The sequence below is a fragment of the Canis lupus genome, chromosome 20 (genome assembly GCF_003254725.2).
Source record: "Canis lupus dingo isolate Sandy chromosome 20, ASM325472v2, whole genome shotgun sequence".
Classification (NCBI taxonomy): domain Eukaryota; kingdom Metazoa; phylum Chordata; class Mammalia; order Carnivora; family Canidae; genus Canis; species Canis lupus.
The window spans coordinates 55,556,030-55,573,811 of NC_064262.1; the positions used below are offsets into that span (position 1 = coordinate 55,556,030).

Genomic DNA, 17,782 nt, shown 5'->3' on the forward strand with positions numbered 1-17,782 from the left:
AACAGTCTACCTTCTCTTCTTCCCGTAACCGTTTTTCCTCTTCTTTTTTCCTCTTCTCCTCCAGCTTTGCCCTGGGAGACAGGAAATTCGGCTTTAGCCCCAGGTGTGGCTCATAGGTCCCTGGCAGGGGTGTGTGTGTGTGTGGTGTGTGTGTGGGGGGGTGGAGGTGGGGAGAGGATATGCTTGTGTGCTGGGGGGAGGGGGTGGAGGTACTCCTGCTTCCCTGCCCCCCCCCCCCCCCCCCCCGCACCACCTCCCTGCCCACCCCCACCTTCCAAGGGCACACGCACTCTAGCGCCTCCTGCCGCTCCTTGCGCCTCTCCTCCTTGAGCCGCTGCTTCTCTGCCTTCTCCTTTTCATCCTTCTCCCTTTTCTCGCGCCTCTCCTTTTCCTTCAGCTCCTTCTCTTCCTCCTTCTTCTTCTTGGCTTCTTCTTTGGCCCGCTTGGCCTCCTCCTTCAGCTTCTCCTTTTCTTCTTTCTCGGCCCGTAACTTGAGCTGCTTGCCTAAACGTTCCTTATCCTGAAGCCAAGAGATGGTCCCACAGCTGTGCCCCTGTGCCTCCCAGGAGGGCCCACAGGCAGCTGGAGGGAGCAGAGAGGTGGCCCGCCCAGGACCCCCCCACTGGCCAGCACCCTCCCACACGGGCCACCCTGTAGCACCTGTCACTGCCCGCCACTAGAACAGTGATGTCCACTGGCCATTTGTCCCAAGACCTCAGGGCCATTCAAAATAAGATTCGCTCAAAATACCATCTTTAAACATGGGGTGGAGTTTATCTTTTTACCTAATGAGAAACAATGACATAAGAAGCTCTGGGCTACCTAATCTTAAAACCGTGGTAAAATAAAGAAACAAAAACACCTGTAGGTTTTGCTTCTGTATCTTTAAAGCAAGAGCATTTTTCTTCCCACATCCCGCTACCCAACCAGATCAGATTATAAGGTTGATCTTATTTCCTCTGAAATAGAAGATCAGAGTGAGACAGGAACCTAGAACCTGTTGTCAGGGGGGAAAAATGAATTTGCTTTTATCTTTACATCAGTTTGTCATTCCCAACAACTGGTACATGGCTTGAGGCACTGTGTTATTACATAAGCTTGAGTTCCTACTCAAATGCTCGCCTGCCAGACACGGGGGGCTCATCCTCTGCCATAGCACCAGGTAATTTTCAAGGACTATTTCCATCAGAAATGGATTTCCCATGGGATGCCTGGGTGGTTCAGTGGTTGAGTGCCTGCCTTCCGCCCAGGGCGTGATCCTGGAGCCCCAGGATGGAGTCCTGCATCAGGATCCCCGCAGGGAGCCTGCTTCTTCTGCCTGTGTCTCTGCCTCTTTCTCTGTGGGTCTCTAATGAATAAATAAGTAAAATCTTAAAAAAATAAAGAAAAGAAATGGATTTCCCCACATCAGGAGCCTGGCAACTCCACTTTCCGTCTGGGCATAGGGCTATGTCCTTGTCTCTAGGGAATATCCTACCCTCTGTTCTGAGAAACTTTTGGCTGCTTTAACGAAACCCACGGAGGCACCCTGTTAGAGATGTTCTTACAAAGCACTTTCTTCTGATGGATGGATACTTGAAGAAGGTGCCTGGTCTGGGGAAAATGTGCAAGGTGGTAAGGAGTCATCTGTCCCCATTGCTAAATAGGAAGGCAGAAGACTTCTGGAAACCAGCCATACTTGAACCTCACATGCATCGCCACTCCACATGTGCCCACCTCTGAAATTCCAAGAATAAGAGAACCTCTAAAACCGCCATCAAAACCTGACTCATAGGGACGCCTGGGTGGCTTAGGCATTGAGCGTCTGCCTTTGGCTCCCAGAGTCCCAGGATTGAATCCAACATCGGGCTCCCTACAGGGAGCCTGCTTCTCCCTCTGCCTGTGTCTCTGCCTCTCTCTGTGTGTGTCTCATGAATAAACAAATAAAATAAAATAAATAAATATATATTTTTTTAAAATGTGACTCATAGGGACACCTGGGTGGCTCAGCGGTTGAGCATCTGCCTTCAGCCCAGGGCGTGATCCTGGAGTCCCGGGATCGAGTCCCGCGTCGGGCTCCCTGTATGGAGCCTGCTTCTTTCTCCCTCTGCCTCTGTCTCTCATGAATAAATAAATAAAATATTTAAAAAAAATAAATAAAAATAAAATAAAATAAAATAAAATAAAATGTGACTCATAGGCGGATAGCACAGGAAGTACTGGGTGAGCACAGATCCAGTGCCATCACCACCCCTCCCACAAGCTGGCATGGAGGCAGAAGCCCACTGGCTTTCTCAGTTCTTTATGGCAATGAGAAAAAAGTCCTCTGCTTTGCAGTGTGCAACACATGGTGACCCCAAGATAACAGAAGTGAAGACTCAGAAGGCAAAACTAGATAATAATCACCCACCTAGCGTCATGGCCACCAAACTAACAGAGCACATGGGAAGGGGTCTGGGACTCAGGGAAAGGGACTGGCTCTTTGGGAGGCAAGCTTCAACTACAATGTGATGAGCAACTATCAAGACGGTAGTAATAACAACGATAATAATAGGAGAAGCTTAGAAAAGGCTACATAAAAACTTAGTGTGATTTAGCAAAGTCAAAAATGATGCAACCCCAAGTCCCGGGGCACAGTTGTGAGATATGAAGCAAGAGTCAAAGGCACGGTCAGGACAAGCGGGGAAAGGTGACAATGGGCAAAGGAGGTGCATGGGGCCTTGCTTACTACTTAAGGCAAAAAGCACAATAGGTTAACTTTTTATTTCAGGGGAAACATCTTACTCTTTGCAGTCTGAGCTTGTCCTTCTCTGCAGAAGCTTTGATCAGTTTCTTAGTTATCTGAAATGAAAGACATTTCTCTTTAAACATGAATTGTTACAATCACTATAGCACATATAATACATAGCACACTCATTTGGTAAAGAAAGGGAAGGGGGGAATAAGGGACTTGCATGATTAAGAACTTCTTCAAAAGAGCATAATGAAAACCTTTCCAGTGACCAGTTTCCACCAAACAGAACCAAAAAACCAACATGTCATAGTGGGATCATGAAGGCCAATGAACATGTACGTGCATGCATCTGGGGACAAACAGGAGACTGGGGAGATAGATCACAAAAATGAAGGGGGCCAAGCACAGGAGAAACAGGGTAGGCTCAAACCTAAATGGCAGTGGAGAGCCAGCCTTGGCATCAGGCAGGTGACATGGAGAAGGGTTTGTCATGGAGGACAGAGGATGCACCCTGTCCAATAAGGACAGGGCTCTTACTGGCAAGTAGTGCCCGGCACTACTGCCCCTTCCGATTTTTCTAAGAGGGGCTGATATTGGGAATTTTATTTATATTTTGTAGGTAACATCTAAAATCAATGTGAATCAAACAAAACATCTATTGGCTGGATTCCCATGAGCCACCAATGTGTACTCCCTGCTTTCTGAAACGTGGAGCAAATGTTCAGGAAATAAGGTCAGCTTGCCAGAGGTGGTGATCTGGTCTAGGACCCCTGCATCCTAAAGCACGACATTCTCTACTGCCCTTCTGCCAAGTGAACTCGGGTTGCAGGGACTCACCAAGACACACTGCTGGATTCACTCACCACACTGAACATGAACAAGTTCAGACTACTAGCCTAAGCTACCTCCAGAGCAGGAAATTCTGAAAACTAAACCATCAGTGGGGAGAGAGTGCAGACTGGAAAAGCATGAACTTTCCAGGCTCCTTTGAGACTTAGAAAGGTAGCCAAAATGTAAGACTGAAGTGTTGAAAAAATCAAAGGCCCATTTCTCTTAAAATGCTCTGACATATGGACAAAAGCTACGTGGCAAGGGTTTCTCCATCTGAGAAAGCCTAAGATCTCCTACAGAATAAAACTTAAAGGGTAATAAATTCAAGAAGACATCCTTCTTATTTGGGACACACTGAATTTTTTGGATTAAGCCTTCCCTTAGGACATGGGTGAGCAGTCTTATGAAAGCCACATGCCGCAGGACCTTGTCAAAAGCCACCAACATTGTGTGGGGATGCTCAAGCCTGTCTGTTACCAAAGCGGTTTTACCAAGGGCTTGAGAAAAAGGATCTGCCTCTCCAAAGTCCACTATGCCTGTCACATCTCTGGACTTCATCCCCACCACAAAGGATTCAAGAGCAGAATCTGCAAGTTACTATATCTGTTGTTGTCCTTTGCATTCAAACTTACAGTACCGAATGTGACTGCCACTCCCAAGCGAGGGCACTTGAAGGGAAAACACAGTCTCACCCACATTTGGTGAATTTCAGATGCAGAATCAGTGCCTTTTACAATGCCTCCCCTGCTGGGAGTCCAGGTACAGCAGAATTGACATGATTCCCAGGAGCCAGCTAATGATCTCCAACCACCAGAGCAATTATGATTTCATGCAGAACTAAGATCTACTGTTTCACTAGGCACTCAGGTGGGCCTTACTGGTCTGAAATGTTATCTTCTTGATATGTGTGACACAAGTGTTTATGGAACTCTTGCCAAGTAGAGGCCACATGTGTTACCTATCTGGAACTCAGCTGCCAAAAACAAGACCCAAGACCCCAGAAGGAAGCTAAAATACACATATCACCTATCCCATGTCGTCAAGATTGATTTAACTATGTGCATGAATATCCTTGCACTTTATTTCGCAGGATCCTCTCAGAGCCACTTGGTCTGATTTTATGTATAAGGAGATCTAGTTTCTTAGCTCAGCAGCAGCAGCGAACGAGGTAAGGAGAGGTGGGCAGGCAACAGAAGCAGCTAAAAACTTACCGGCAGGGGAGAGATAGCAGCCGGGAAGAGATAGAACTCAACTGCTCCAGCCGTGATGGAGAGCAAGCAGGCAAGATTAACCTGTGAGTACCTGGGAGCTGGATATGCTATCTAACAACAGCCCAAGGAAACATGCAGAAAGCTCATTACAGTTATTCTGTCAAGGCTGAGAATTAAAGACAATGGAAACATCCACCAATGAGAATGATTCTGCAAGCTGCAGTAGCTCCACAGCAAGGTACGGGACATGGCAGCTGACAAGAGATCTTCCCAGGCCATAGTGGAAGACACTCCAAAATGAAAAAGAAACATATTTACAACACATGGCTCACATAAAGAAACAAAATGATACTGTGTATTCCCCAAGAGATCTCTCACAGACACCACAGAGAAATGTGAAATAATGAGAACCTCCTGGGAGGTCCGAGATTGTCATGCTTCCATTAGAACATGAAGAACTGGGCAGCCCCAGTGGCACAGCGGTTTAGCGGTGGCACAGTGGTTTAGCGCCGCCTGCAGCCCAGGGTGTGATCCTGGAGACCCGGGATCGAGTCCTGCATCAGGCTCCCTGCATGGAGCCTGCTTCTCCCTCTGCCTGTGTCTCTGCCCCTCTCTCTCTGTGTCTCTCATGGATAAATAAATAAAATCTTTTAAAAAATGAAGAACTTAATACTTGTGTAATTTCAGTTATACATGGAAAAGTTCCAGCGATCTGGGTTTATTTGTATAGATGCAGAGATTCCAGTAACACAGCTGCATCAACATCATCATTTATGAAAAAAAATAATCTTGAATCACTAATAAGGCAGGCAGAATTACACAGCTAAAATGCAAGCAAACTCCGAAATGTTTCTATCCCAAATGGTAAAATGCTCTAATGCTAAATAGTCACTGTTTGGCCAGTCAGAAGACCCTGAATTATCTAAAACTGGTGTTCCTAAATAATTTTTTCAAACTGAGATTCTCCAGAACCCCTAGAGTACTTTAAAAAACAAAATAGAACTGAATGAAGCTCTTTGGGCGGACTAGATCAGACTCCCTGGGAAGAAACAGCAGGATCTGCATTTAACAAGTTCCTTGGAAGGGAAACACACACACACACACACACACACAAAATAGAGGATCAGAGAATGCCTAGGGATTCCAAATGCAGCGGCGATTTTATGGTACTAACTCCAGGACTAACAGACCCAACTAAAACCAAACATGTTGCTTAGTAACATGAAACAACATATAAGCTTCCAGTTGTAGGTTCTACCTACAACTTGGAAAGGAGGAGGTGGAGGAAAAGTGGAAAAACAAAAATATTCTCTAAACTCCTAAGCATCAGGAAAACCTTGACTCCCCTTCCCCCCCCAGGAGATGTTAGTTGACACCAAACACAAAACCAACCAGCAAATCAAGAAACTCCTGCTGGGGGGGAGGGGGGAGATAGGACATAAAGTAAAGGCTGTGCCTGTGGCTGTAAGTGGTCTGTCTCCAGCCACTCCCTCAAGGAGTCTCACTCTCAAAGCACCCAGAGGCACCTGATGATCACTTGGTGTCAATGACCATCAAGGGGCTTTACTTCCATTCTTGTGATGGACCAGCCCATCTGTGGGTGGTAGCCGCAGATTTCTGCCACAGGCTCTGGGGTGGTCTGAACCTTCACCACTCAGTGTAAATTATTTGCCAAGCCATGTAATAACACTGCCTTCTAGAGCATTTCAGAGCTCTAAGCCTGTGTTCAGAGTAAGACCGGGCAAATCAGATGCAGGATCTAAGTGACTACACTCGGTTCACCTGCTCAGCTGTCCTGAGTGCCCTGTGGGCCAGCAGACAGAAATAAAATTGTTGGGGATCCCTGGGTGGCTCAGGGGTTTAGCGCCTGCCTTCAGCCCAGGGCGTGATCCTAGAGTCCTGGAATCAAGTCACACGTCAGGCTCCCTTCATGGAGCCTGCCCCCCTCTCTCTGTCTCTCCTGAATAAATAAATAAAGTCTTTAAAAAAAAAATTGTTTCATAACAATGGCTATGTCACTTCCCAATTCTGAGGATTCTTGGGCTTGGCTCTGAGCATAAAAACAAACTTAAAAAATGAAGTGCTTGGGGCAGCCCGGGTGGCTCAGCGGTTGAGCATCTGCCTCGATCCTGGAGACCTAGGATCGAGTCCCACATCGGGCTCCCTGCACGGAGCCTGCTTCTCCCTCTGCCTGTGTCTCTGCCTCTCTCTCTCTGTCTCTCATGAATAAATAAGTAAAATCTTAAGAAAGAAAAAAAAAAAAAAAGAAGTGCTTAACGGACACCTCAGTGGCTCAGCAGTTGAGCATATGCCTTGGGCTCAGGGCGTGATCCCAGAATCCCAGGATCTGTCCTGCATAGGGCTCCCCCCACCCTGCCCCTCGCAGGGAGCCTGCTTCTCCCTCTGCCTATGTCTCTGCCTCTCTCTTGTGTCTCTAATGAATAAATAAAATATTTTTTTAAAAAGTGCTTAAGGGCAGCCCCGGTGGCGCAGCGGTTTAGCGCCGCCTGCAGCCCTGGGCGTGATCCTGGAGACCCAGGATCAAGTCCCACGTCAGGCTCTCTGCCTGGAGCCTGCTTCTCCCTCTGCCTGTGTCTCTGCCTCTCTTTCTCTCCCTGTATCTCTATGAATAAATAAATAAATAAAATCTTTATAAAAAAAATAAAAAATAAAAAATAAAATAAAAAAGTGCTTAAGAAGAATGAAACACATGTACACATGTCCCGTTTTCTAGGCTAACTGGCTTTAAATATGTCATACGACAGAGGCTTTCGGCAAAAGAGAAACAGCAAGGCAGCCCGGGTAGCTCAGTGGTTTAGCGCCGCCTTCAGTCCAGGGCGTGATCCCAGAGACCCAGGATGGAGTCTCACGTCGGGCTCCCTGCATGGAGCCTGCTTCTCCCTCTGCCTGTGTCTCTGCCTCTCTCTCTCTCTATGTGTGCCTCTATGAATAAATAAATAATCTTAAAAAAAAAACCAAACAAACAGCAGTCGGGAAGAATTTCAAGCAATTGGCCAGACCAAGAAAGATAGCTGGCGGCAAAAATGGATTCTTCAACTCTGATTCTAAGAGTCTGAATAATGGCTCAGGTGGAAGTTTAAAAATGTATCTCCAAGAAAAAAAGATTGCTCCACCCTTGACACTTCGAAAACTTAGATAAAAGCCATAGAATCATCTAGAAAAATTAGTCCCTTAGAGATCAAATCTCAGAAAGTAAAATCAAGCAGATAAAGTACAGATTGAATGATCCAACACAGAATCTGATCTTACATTTAAAAAAACCCCAAAACCAAAAAACCTAGGGTTACCTGGCTGGCTCAGTGAGTGGAGCATACAACTTTTGATCTTCGGGTCGAGTTTAAGCCCCACATTGGGCATGGAGCCTAACAAAAATGCAATGTACACAAAAATTCTACAAAAAAACCCCCAGAAAAACAAAAACCAAAATACCCAAAACAAAGAACACTGTTAATTAAACACATTTCTGGATTCTTGGCTAAATTTATGTTTTACCCATAAGACCCTGCTGCCATTGTGCTAATCACAAATCAGTAATAGAAACAGGCATTTCATAAGTCATCCTTCTGTGATCCTTAAAAATGGTGCCAGGTTTTCCTTTTATTCTTGTTGCTCTGGGGTGAAGTTTTTCAGATATGTGGCTAGGCTGACAAGAACCGAGCCTACAGAATCCCCATTTTATTTCTCCTGCTGTCTTGGGGTCTCTTCACCAATGCTGCCTGACTCTTTACCATCAACACCCTTACAAGCCTGTGTTGGAATGGCAAGGAAAACTGGAGGGAGCTAACATTTGACATGAGGGGTCACAGCTGCCTGCTTACAAAGCGTTCCTAATTAAAAGTGCTAAGTTGACTAGCACCACTCATTAGGTGTGAACAACCATGGCTACCTAGATGACAGTTCACAGAAGACACTTTACACACTGGTGATTAACAGGGCCACAGGTACATCACAATGCACATTTAACCGAACACCACTAGTGGTTTTTTGATACCAAAAGAATTGTTTGTGGCCTGCTTAGCCACCAAACACCTGAGTGACACAGTATTCCCAGGTGAAGAGCAAGAGGCTGAATCCCGTCAGCACTGCCACACTGGCATTCAGCAGAGATACTTACTCTGCGGATAGGTGTGGAGGAGGGGAAGGGCCTGGGACTGCTGTGCTGCTTTTTGGAAGCAGACTGCCCCTCAGGTGAGCTGGTAGGAGAGGAAGAACCCCGGGATGAGTGGCTAAGAACAGAGTCTTCTTCAGGGCCAGACTCCAGCATCTCACTCTCAGAGGGCATGCCCTGGTGTGCAGGTGTCGTTGGAGACTTGGCTTGAGAAGGTTTCGCAGCCAGGATATCCTGCAAGACCACCACAGGCACCTTCCCTTTGAAAAAAATGCCCCCAGCTTCACTCCAACCATCCTGGTCCTTCTCGGAGCATGTTCTTGGACTAGCCGTCAGCACACGGCAGCTTGGGGGTGAGCCTTTCTGCCCATCTCCACTCCTCTCTGTGCCCCTTGAGCCAGCACCCTCGTTCTCTGTTTTGCACGGAGTGTCTGAAAGGGTCTCTTCAGGACACGTCAGCTCATCCTCCATACTGGCCTCCAGCAGCCCCCTGTCACCTCCAGCTTCTTCTCTGACTCTGCTTACAGCCTCCTCGGAGGCAGAGGCTGCAGAATTTAGTTTACTGTGGGCCACAACATCATCCAGTTGGTCATTTGAGTCCTCCGTCAAATCAATGATGACCATGGTCTGGTCAATACTGGTTTTGACTCTGCTTCTTAAAAAGTTATCTAAGGGACCCTTCCCATTGACAAGTTTTGGACTACCATCTATGTCAGAACCCGAATGACAGTTGTTCTCCAAGGTATCCAAAGAGGTCTCCACATCAGGTACTTGACTTTGTGCAGGAGTGCCCTCAGAGCTCCTCATGTCATCCGACCCGTCCTCGCTTTTCTCCTTTGGGACAAGATTCAGGCGCTTGAAGGGCAGACGAGCTGAAACATAGAGAGGAAGCCATCTTTACAGGGAAAGTGTGAAGAGCAACAGCCCATCAATAATTGAATATTCCAAATGCTCAACAAGTGTCAACCTGCTGGGATGGAGGTTGGGCCAGCAGATGGGGATTTCTGTAAACCACTCATGCCCTTGGGTTCCAGTTTGCCCCTGCCCCTCAGAGACTGTTGCTCTTCCTGTGACTCCCCTCAACACCAAACTTGCTATCAGTCATCATAGGAGGAGGAAAGCTGCTACAGGGGAACGAGATACCAAGTTTTAAAAACCAGAAGCCTCAGTTTTTTATATAGTCACTTAGCTAATCTAGCCTAAGAGTAAAAATACCAACCACTCTTCACACAAAAGAAGTTGAACACATTTATCTTCCTGTACAATGGTGGTTCAACCAAGGGCAGCTGTCCCTGCCAGGGATGTCTGGCGATATTATTGGTCATCATGATTTAGGTGAGTGACCAGGGATGCTGCTAAACCCTAAAATATATGGGACAGCCCCATATCCTGACAAAAAATTACAGAATGTCAATAATGCTGAAGTAGAGAAACCCTAGTAAAGGCAATAACCACTAGATGTGCTCCTGGGAACCTAAGAAAACAAGAACATAATCACATGGGTTCCCAAGGTTCTGATTGGAAGATGCAACCATTAATCTCCCCCCCAGCCCTTGAGGCTTCTGCTGAGGACCCCAGCAGAAGACCTCTGCTCAAAGGAAATTAAAAATACAACTGATGAGACAATGAAGGATAAAATTAGGAATAGTATTTAACACCTTCCCAGAAAGTTACCTTGTATTAACTTTTTGACTGGAAAAGCTGGTCTGTCTTTGCAATCCATGGCTGTGAATGAAAATGTCAAAGGATAGGTTATTAAAAGTTGGAAATAATGAAGCAGTAAATAAATATGCAACACCTAACATGTCCGAAGTGGTTGTCCAATAGGGGTGATTATGGCACCCCCACCATGGGGTGCAATGTTTAGGGACATTTTTGGTTGTCATGAGGGGGGAGTTGTCTAGTGGGTAGAGGACAGAGATACAGCTAAATGTCCTAAAATACACAGGATGGCACCCACGACAGAATTATCTGCCCAAAATGTTACTAGGTTGAGAAATTCTGCTCTCAACTCTCTCACTCCTTTCTCATCTTCATGTGGTGATTATCATTCTGAAACTTACATGACGTCTCCCCCCTTCCCAACACAATGGGAGACTTGTTCCACACTGTACCCTTCGCACATAGTTCAGAACTGGCACATAGTGGGACACCAATGAGCACAGTAACAGGGACAGTGAAAAGGGGAATGACAGGGCACCTAGTTGACTCAGTCTGTAGACCATGCAACTCTTGATCTCAGAATTGTGAGTTCAAGCCCAAACTGGGCGCAGAAATTACTTAAAATCTTAAGGAAAAAAAAAAAAAAGGGAGAGAGAGAGAAAGGGAACAAGTACAGATGACAAAAAACACTGCGTTACCGATTTCACAATTAATGACCCCAAAATGTCCTCCTCCAATCAACCCATCCCCACCACCAAATGTGCAAAATCAGAATATGGTTTATTTTCTTTCAAAATAGAGCCTATACACTGGGGCACCTGAGTGGCTCGGTGGTTAAGTGTCTGCCTTTGGCTCGGGTCACAATCCTGGGATCCCGGGATCGAGTCCCACATTGGGCTTCCCCATGGGAAGCCTGCTTCTCGCTCTGCCTGTGTCTCTGCCTCTCTCTGTGTGTCTCTCATGAATGAATAAATAAAATCTAAAAAAAAAAAAAAAATAGAGCCTATACAGGTAAAACAATTCAAAGCATGTTGAGCCTGTCAGGCTGGAGCTGAAGTGAAGAAACAAGGGAGAATGTTTTCCTGCATGAAAAAAAAATCTCAAAAAAAGCATTTAATAATATTGAAGCTGATACAGGAATGACTGTAAATAGAACTAAGTCTTTGGAAAAACATCCTTAAATTGTTAAATTGGTTAGAATAAACTTAGAAAATGACACCTGCTAGGAGATCTGTCTTACAAAAAACCTAGGTTAGTTATTTGGGGCAATCTACATGTTTTGTAAAAAAAAAAAAACAAAAAACATACAAGTGAGTATTTTTAAAAAGGAGATCAAGGTTTATTTCTTTTTTTTTTTTTTTTTCAAAGTTTCTAAAAAACTCAGCAGATGAAACTGCTCTCACCTACCCCCCTACGCTTGGAATACAAATACCCTGAGGATTCACATTTCCTTTCTACCCATTTCAATACCCTTTTAAGTCCTTAGTTACTAAAGACATAATTTCACCTTTCAACCAAAGTATACATAATCTCTACCTATTTAAATGCAGTTTTAGGACAACCACAAGAATTCACTGGTGTGGCCCTGAGTCACCAGCGTTGAAACAAGTGTAACACAAGTGACCTAGGTCTAGAAGCTACCCCGGGTGGACATAAAGGAACAGCCTACCCAGGGATCCCAACTGTTCAAAGGTACACATACCATTCACACACACTTCGTGTCTAAAGTTACCAAACGCTCTTTATTTTGAGATTACACGCCTCCTAATTTTACGTAGCATTAAAACACCCCTTCCTTTTATGGTAGAATGGTCACCGCAAAGTAGTGCTTTTTACATTTCTAAATTAAACATTGTTACTGGATCAAACGACGGCCCATGACAATCGGCTCCAACTTTACTGATGGGAATTTTATGTCTCTGTGAAATTTCAAAGTCTGGAAACAAATGGAGCAGTGGTTCTCAGCTACAGGGAGGGGGCGATTCTGCAACCCTTCCCAGGGCACCTTGGCAATGCTTGGATACATTTTGGGTCCTCACAAATAGGGAAAACGGTTTGCTACTAGGGTCTAACGGGTGGAGGCCAAGGATGCTGCCCGACGCCTTACAGTGCACAGGGCAGCCCCAAATGTCAACAGTGCCCAGGTTGAGAGACCCTGGGGTGGACTAGATTATCTCCCTGTCAACCCCTAATTCAGCCAACCAACTTGTACTCCGTGCCAAGCACTGTGCAAGTGCCAGGGACAAAATGGGAGGCAAGCAAGGCAGACAGGCGGCCTGGTCCCCCGTGGTTCACCATCGCCCGTTTCGGAGGCCCCCACCGGGTGCTAGAAAGCCCCCTTCCAGGGTGGGGTGGGGGAGGGGAAGACAGGTCCTCACCCCGCAGAGCGAGCAGGATCAAGAACCCGGGAGTCGCATCTCCCTGGCGATCCCACCACCCAAACCTCTTACCTGGGCATGCCCTGACCCGCAGATGCAGCTGTCTGGTCCCCGAGCTCATGTGCCCCCGGGCCTCAGTTTCCCCACCCGGCCAGAGGGCCGCTGCACGGTCCAACTTGCTCAGGGGACACAGACGCATTCGGCAACCTGCAAAGGCAGCCCTTTCGCCTCGCTGGGCCTCAGTCTCCACCCCCCGGGCCACACCGACCCGTCAGCACAGGGGGAAAAAAAGAGAGCCCCGCAAGGACAAACTGAAGCCAAAGCGCCGGAAGAAAAATGGTCGCGGCCGCAACAATAACGTCAAGGAGGGAGCCCTTCGGGTCGCCAGGCCCTGGCTCCGACCGTAACGGCCGCACCGACCCAACGGCCGCCGACGAGGAGCGGGCCCGAGGCCGGGAGGTCGGTCCGCCCCCAACCGCCGCCTCGGCCTGCGCAGGCCGCGCGCCGCGTCCCCCCCTTCCCCTCGGCGCGGGCCCGAACCGACCTGCGGCCGCTCCCCTGGCGCCGGGCGCCCCGCACTCCAGTTCCTCCAGCATCGCCCCGGCGGCGGCTAGAGCTCCCCTCAGGCGGCGGAGGCGCGGGCTCCGTTCAGGCGGCCACTGCCGCTCGCCCTCCCGCCCGCGCCGCTGCTGCCGCGGCCGCCGAGCTCGTATTTGGCGGGAACCGCGGCGACCCCCGCAGGCCGCGCGGCGATTGGACGAGGCTGCGTCACGTGACAACCCGCCTCGGGAAGAAGGGAGCGCCGGGAGCATCCTCGCGAGAGCCGCGTCTTCCATTCCTCCCATGGTTCCCCTATTGATATTCCCGCGGAGGACCGGGGCTTCCTCTCGGCCGCCGGTCATTGGCGGGGAGGAGGTGCCCTGTGATTGGAGGCAGAAGATGTCAAACTGAGAGTTCCACCCTGTGATTGGCTGAGCGCGTGGGATAGGTCGGCAGGAGGAGGGAGGGCCAGCTCTTGCGTCATGACGAAACGTCTACGTAGGTGGTGGGTGACAATCTGAAACTGGTTTAGAGCAGGAACGAGGCTTGTAGTTTATCCTCGTTGGATGTTGGCTGAGTATCATCAGTAGCAAAATTATAAATGCCTTTTTATATGAACAACAAAGAGAAAATAAGTTAAATAGATTCTGTGCAGCGCTCTAGAAGCATTTAATGTGCATCAAACATATTCAGAGGGAATGAATGAAATGGATCTTTCTGGTTTTATCCTCAGCATTTTTGCACACGGTCTTTCCTCACCTAGAAAACTTTCCGCAGCTCTCTTCGTGGCTAGTTTCTACCTAACTTTCAGATCTTAGATATGCACCTTGGGGAGCCTTTCCCTGCCCTCAACAAGGTGAAGTTCCTACAATGCAGTTCTTTTCCCTTTTTTTTCCGCCCCCGCCCTTTTCTCCCTTGCAGTTCTTTTTTTCTGAAGCAATTACAGCTTATTTTTTTTATTAGCGTGTTATTTGATTTAGTATGTGTCTTTGTCACCAGCTCCAAGAGAGGAGGAATAATTTATTCCTGTATCCCCAGTACCTCTCCATGATTGATGCATTAGCAAGGGCTCAATAAATAGATGAGCGAATGCATAAACTTCATTTGATTACAAGCTTCACACGGAACACAGACGTTCAGTGTCAACCTGTGAGCCTTCAAGTTGGTTTTCTTTTTTTTTTCTTCAAGATTTTATTTATTTATTCATGAGAGACAGAGATAGGCAGAGACATAGGCAGAGGGAGAAGCAGGCTCCCTGCGAAGAGCCCAAAGGCGGACTTGATCCCAGGACCCCAGTATCTTGACCTGAGCTGATGGCAGACGCTCAACCACTGAGCCACCCAGGCGTCCTAGAGTTGGTTTTCTTTAGCACCAATTAATCTGTCAAGCAGAGAAGTGAGGAAAGAAGATGAAATTTAGATCAAGTTTAGAATTCTATTGAATTTATAGATTGGATAATTAAAGATGAATTGTTTGGAAGCAATGTGGAGAAATAGGGAGTTCAGATGAAAATCACTTTGGACAAGTCATGTCTTACTCAATGCCTGAGTTTCCCCGTATGAATCATGACATTCTGGCATTTTGCAATGATTGAAACCAGTAGGTCACCATTCAGAGTGCCTTTCAGAATCACATGGGGAATTAAAAAACAAACAAACTATTCGTAACAGCCCCATCAGGATCTTAGGGAGGGAGATTTGTGGCATACATAATCTGAAATAATCATCCATCTAGTCCAGTACCTTCTGTTGAGGCATTTGGAAACTTCTAGCAATCTTCTGCTTCAGAAGAGCACCCAGACCTGTCAGATTTCAGCACTGAAGTTGCAAGCACGTTAGCTCTAGCCACTTTCTTGTTCCTCTTTTCAGATTAATTTATCCATTCCAACTTATTATTAACTTCCAGTTAATTCAAACATTTTTTAAAAATTTTTATTTATTTATGATAGTCACAGAGAGAGAGAGAGAGAGGCAGAGACATAGGCAGAGGGAGAAGCAGGCTCCATGCACCGGGAGCCCGACGTGGGATTCGATCCTGGGTCTCCAGAATCGCGCCCCGGGCCAAAGGCAGGCGCCAAACCGCTGCGCCACCCAGGGATCCCATTTTTTTTTTAAACATTTTTTTAAATTTTTATTTATTTATGATAGTCACAGAGAGAGAGAGAGAGAGAGGCAGAGACATAGGCAGAGGGAGAAGCAGGCTCCATGCACCAGGAGCCCGATGTGGGATTCGATCCTGGGTCTCCAGAATCGAACTTCCAGTTAATTCAATAACAATTGATATAAAAAACAAAAATCAATTAACATGTGTAAAACTGAGAGAATTTCCTGAAAGAGGTGACATTCCCAACAGATTTCTCTTTTATGCACAAAGGATGGGGGGCGGGGGGGGGGAGATTGGGGGAAAATGTGCCAGAAAAGAACAACCTTAGCAAAGGCCCACAGGAAACAGGGATCATGGGTTATAGAAGAGGAAGAGAGCTGAAGTCAGAAGAGTTGATGGAGCCAAAATCTGTAAGCTTTGTAGGCCATGCTACGAAGTTGAGAGTGTATTGTGAAGATAGTAGACTAATGTGGTATACATTTTGTTATAGAGCATCCTTTTTTTTTTTTTTTTTTTTTTTTTAAGAATGTACTCATTTATTCATGAGAAACACACAGAGAGAGGCAGAGACTCAGACAGAGGGAGAAGCAGGGTTCTCACGGGGAGCCCGACATGGGACTTGATCCCTGCACCCGGGATCACGCCCTGAGCCGAATGCAGATGCCCAACCGCTGAGCCGCTCAGGCGTCCCTCTGAGTATTTTTAAGGGGGATAATTGGAGGGGGAACCTGCAGGTGGGCATACCAGCGAGGAGACTGGGTGCGATAGTCTGGCCTGGGCAGGGAGGCCAGGGGGATAGAAAAGCAATAAAGGGACACCCTGATGTCGTACTAGGGCAACTAAATGGATGAGCACGTGGCAGGGCTGAAGGCGGTGCGTGTGGAAGGGACTAAATGCACAGAGAATTGGGTCGGCTGAGATTAGCGAACGACGTCTGATTTACAGACCCAGCCTCCCAACCTCTCCAGGATTTAAGCGCCTTTCCTAAAACGCTAGGACTACCTCCGGGCCGCCAGGAGGCGCTGTAGCCTCCAGGGTCTCTCTAGGCTCGTTCCCGTCGGCTCGCTGTCGGAGGCGGCCTCAACGGGGGGGGAGGGGAGAGGGCAAGACGTGCGCGTGCGCTCTCCGGCCGGCAGGGGGCGCGCGTGCGCGGTCGGGGCCGGGGGCGCGCGCAGGCCGGCACCGGAAGTGTGCGGTTGCCATGTAATATCCTGGCCGCGCGGGCGCGCGAGGGGCCTGAGGCGGCGCCGGGGCGGGCGCGGAGCTGGCGAGAGCGCGGTGGAGGCAGCGCCGACGGGGCCCGCTGAGGCGCGCGGGGTATCGGCGGCGCCCGGGAGCCTGTCGCTTGCGCGGTCCCTCCGGTTCGCTGGGTCCGGGCGGGAGCCCCTACGGCGGGAGGCAGCATGTCGGTGGCGGGGCTGAAGAAGCAGTTCTACAAGGCGAGCCAGGTGAGCGGCGGCCGAGGCGGGGGAGCTGGCGCCGCGCCCCCAGGCTGTGCGGAGTCGGGGACCCGGCCAGGCCCGACGGGGCTCGTGAGGGGGCCGCCGGCTCCGGAGGCGCGGCGTTGGCGCGCGGCGTCCGCTGAGGGGGTCTCCCACCCGCGAGGGACGGGGGCTGCCGACGAGGCGGCTCACGGGCCCGCCCGCCATGTGGGCTCGGGTCTCCCCGGGAGGGTGGGCAGACCCCGGGGAGGGGCGGCGGCGCCCCGGGACGCGGACCCGGGACGCGGACCCGGACGCCGTCGCCTTCCCTCGCGGAGACGGGCCCGGAGCGGGCGAGGAAGACACTGCCCTGAGGCTGTCGACACAGGACTCCTGCCAGAGAGCCCGGGGGCAGGGAAACTTGGCGTCCGCAGTCGTTCTCCAAAACAAACAAACGAAAACCCCTTTTGATGGACCCGCTACAAAGTTGGGAAAGGGTGGAGGGGAAAGCCCCGCTTCCGCCTCCAGTCCCCCGGGGCATCCAGCCCCTCTCCCCAGGGGCAAGGACCGGCATCTTTTCCGAAGATCGGTTACACCTTTCCTAGAAAAACGCACACGCACACGCACACGGTGGTACCGTGGCCTGTGTAGCCCTTTGTACTTCGGCTTTTTCGGTTTTCCGTTCCATGTGTTCGGAGATAATGCTAGAGCTGGAATTCTCCGCCTCAGACCGCGCTGTCCTGGGCACTGTGGGGGCGATGAGGGGCATCCCTGGCCCCACCCGCTTGATGCCA

The 17,782-nt window shown here is 48.8% G+C and overlaps 2 protein-coding genes across 6 annotated transcripts in view; one reads left to right on the forward strand and one right to left on the reverse strand.

Annotated features, from left to right (window-relative positions):
• CHAF1A (chromatin assembly factor 1 subunit A) overlaps positions 1-13,671 on the reverse strand; it is a 28,116-nt gene extending 14,445 nt beyond the window's left edge. For 2 of the 4 annotated variants that reach the window (XM_025456992.3, XM_025456993.3), the window contains exons 1-6: positions 13,469-13,671; positions 10,559-10,609; positions 8,891-9,756; positions 2,764-2,820; positions 291-520; positions 11-71 (exon numbers count right to left, since the gene is read on the reverse strand). In XM_025456992.3, the coding sequence (XP_025312777.1) occupies positions 11-71; positions 291-520; positions 2,764-2,820; positions 8,891-9,756; positions 10,559-10,609; positions 13,469-13,520 (1,317 nt within the window). In that variant the 5' untranslated portion in view covers positions 13,521-13,671. Of the gene's footprint in view, positions 1-10; positions 72-290; positions 521-2,763; positions 2,821-8,890; positions 9,757-10,558; positions 10,610-12,996; positions 13,373-13,468 lie in introns of those variants that run through there. The other 2 variants (XM_025456991.3, XM_025456994.2) reach the window with 2 other exon arrangements.
• Positions 13,672-16,786: 3,115 nt separating this feature from the next.
• The window catches only part of SH3GL1 (SH3 domain containing GRB2 like 1, endophilin A2), a 31,964-nt gene continuing 30,968 nt past the window's right edge, over positions 16,787-17,782 (forward strand). For both annotated transcript variants that reach the window (XM_025457025.3, XM_049097670.1), the window contains exon 1: positions 16,787-17,015. In XM_025457025.3, the coding sequence (XP_025312810.1) occupies positions 16,971-17,015 (45 nt within the window). In that variant the 5' untranslated portion in view covers positions 16,787-16,970. The remainder of the gene's footprint in view (positions 17,016-17,782) is intronic.